The following is a 504-nucleotide window of genomic DNA, read 5'->3' as shown; positions in this document are numbered from 1 at the left end:
TCTAAGGTGGTCTTTTCTACTCCTGGATGTCCGGCCAAACTATGATCCTGAAACCCCTGTAGTATTTCCAACCTTTTCTCTTTCGTGGGAACACGTAGCTTCCATCCCTCTTTCATCTTCACCCACAATAAACCATCTTCCCAATGATATTCCCGACCTTCTTCGATTAATGAAATATTACTCCCCGTTTCCTCATCGATCCCTAACGTCTCACATGTTTCAACGATTTCTCGAAAGTCATCACAAACATTATACGCTCTCCTCCAGTCTATTCGACTCGTGTTTTCGTTCTCTCGGCGCTCTCCCCTGTTATAATATCGGGTTTCAAACAACGAGATAACCTTTTCCAAATAATCAGGGCGACGGCTTAACGCATCAGCTACTAGGTTCTGTCTCCCTGGTTTATAAACCACACGGAAGTTAAAATCAGCCAATTTGTCTAACCAGTATCCTAATCTAGTTGTCACCTTTTTTCTGGGTCAACATTCGACTTAAGGTAGCATG

General features: G+C 43.1%; 1 protein-coding gene across 1 annotated transcript in view; it reads right to left on the bottom strand.

Moving 5' to 3' along the window:
* Positions 1–125: 125 nt before the first annotated feature.
* The window catches only part of CSUI_009704 (gag-pol related), a gene marked incomplete at both ends in the record, with an annotated part of 875 nt that continues 496 nt past the window's right edge, over positions 126–504 (bottom strand). Inside the window, one exon of the mRNA XM_068069815.1 lies at positions 126–474. Coding sequence (XP_067918209.1) covers positions 126–474 — 349 coding nt within the window. The remainder of the gene's footprint in view (positions 475–504) is intronic.

Source organism: Cystoisospora suis (genome assembly GCF_002600585.1).
Source record: "Cystoisospora suis strain Wien I chromosome Unknown contig_5897, whole genome shotgun sequence".
In the NCBI taxonomy this organism is placed as follows: Eukaryota; Apicomplexa; class Conoidasida; order Eucoccidiorida; family Sarcocystidae; genus Cystoisospora; species Cystoisospora suis.
The sequence above is the reverse complement of the archived record's forward strand: the minus strand, read 5'-3'. Positions and strand labels throughout refer to the sequence as shown.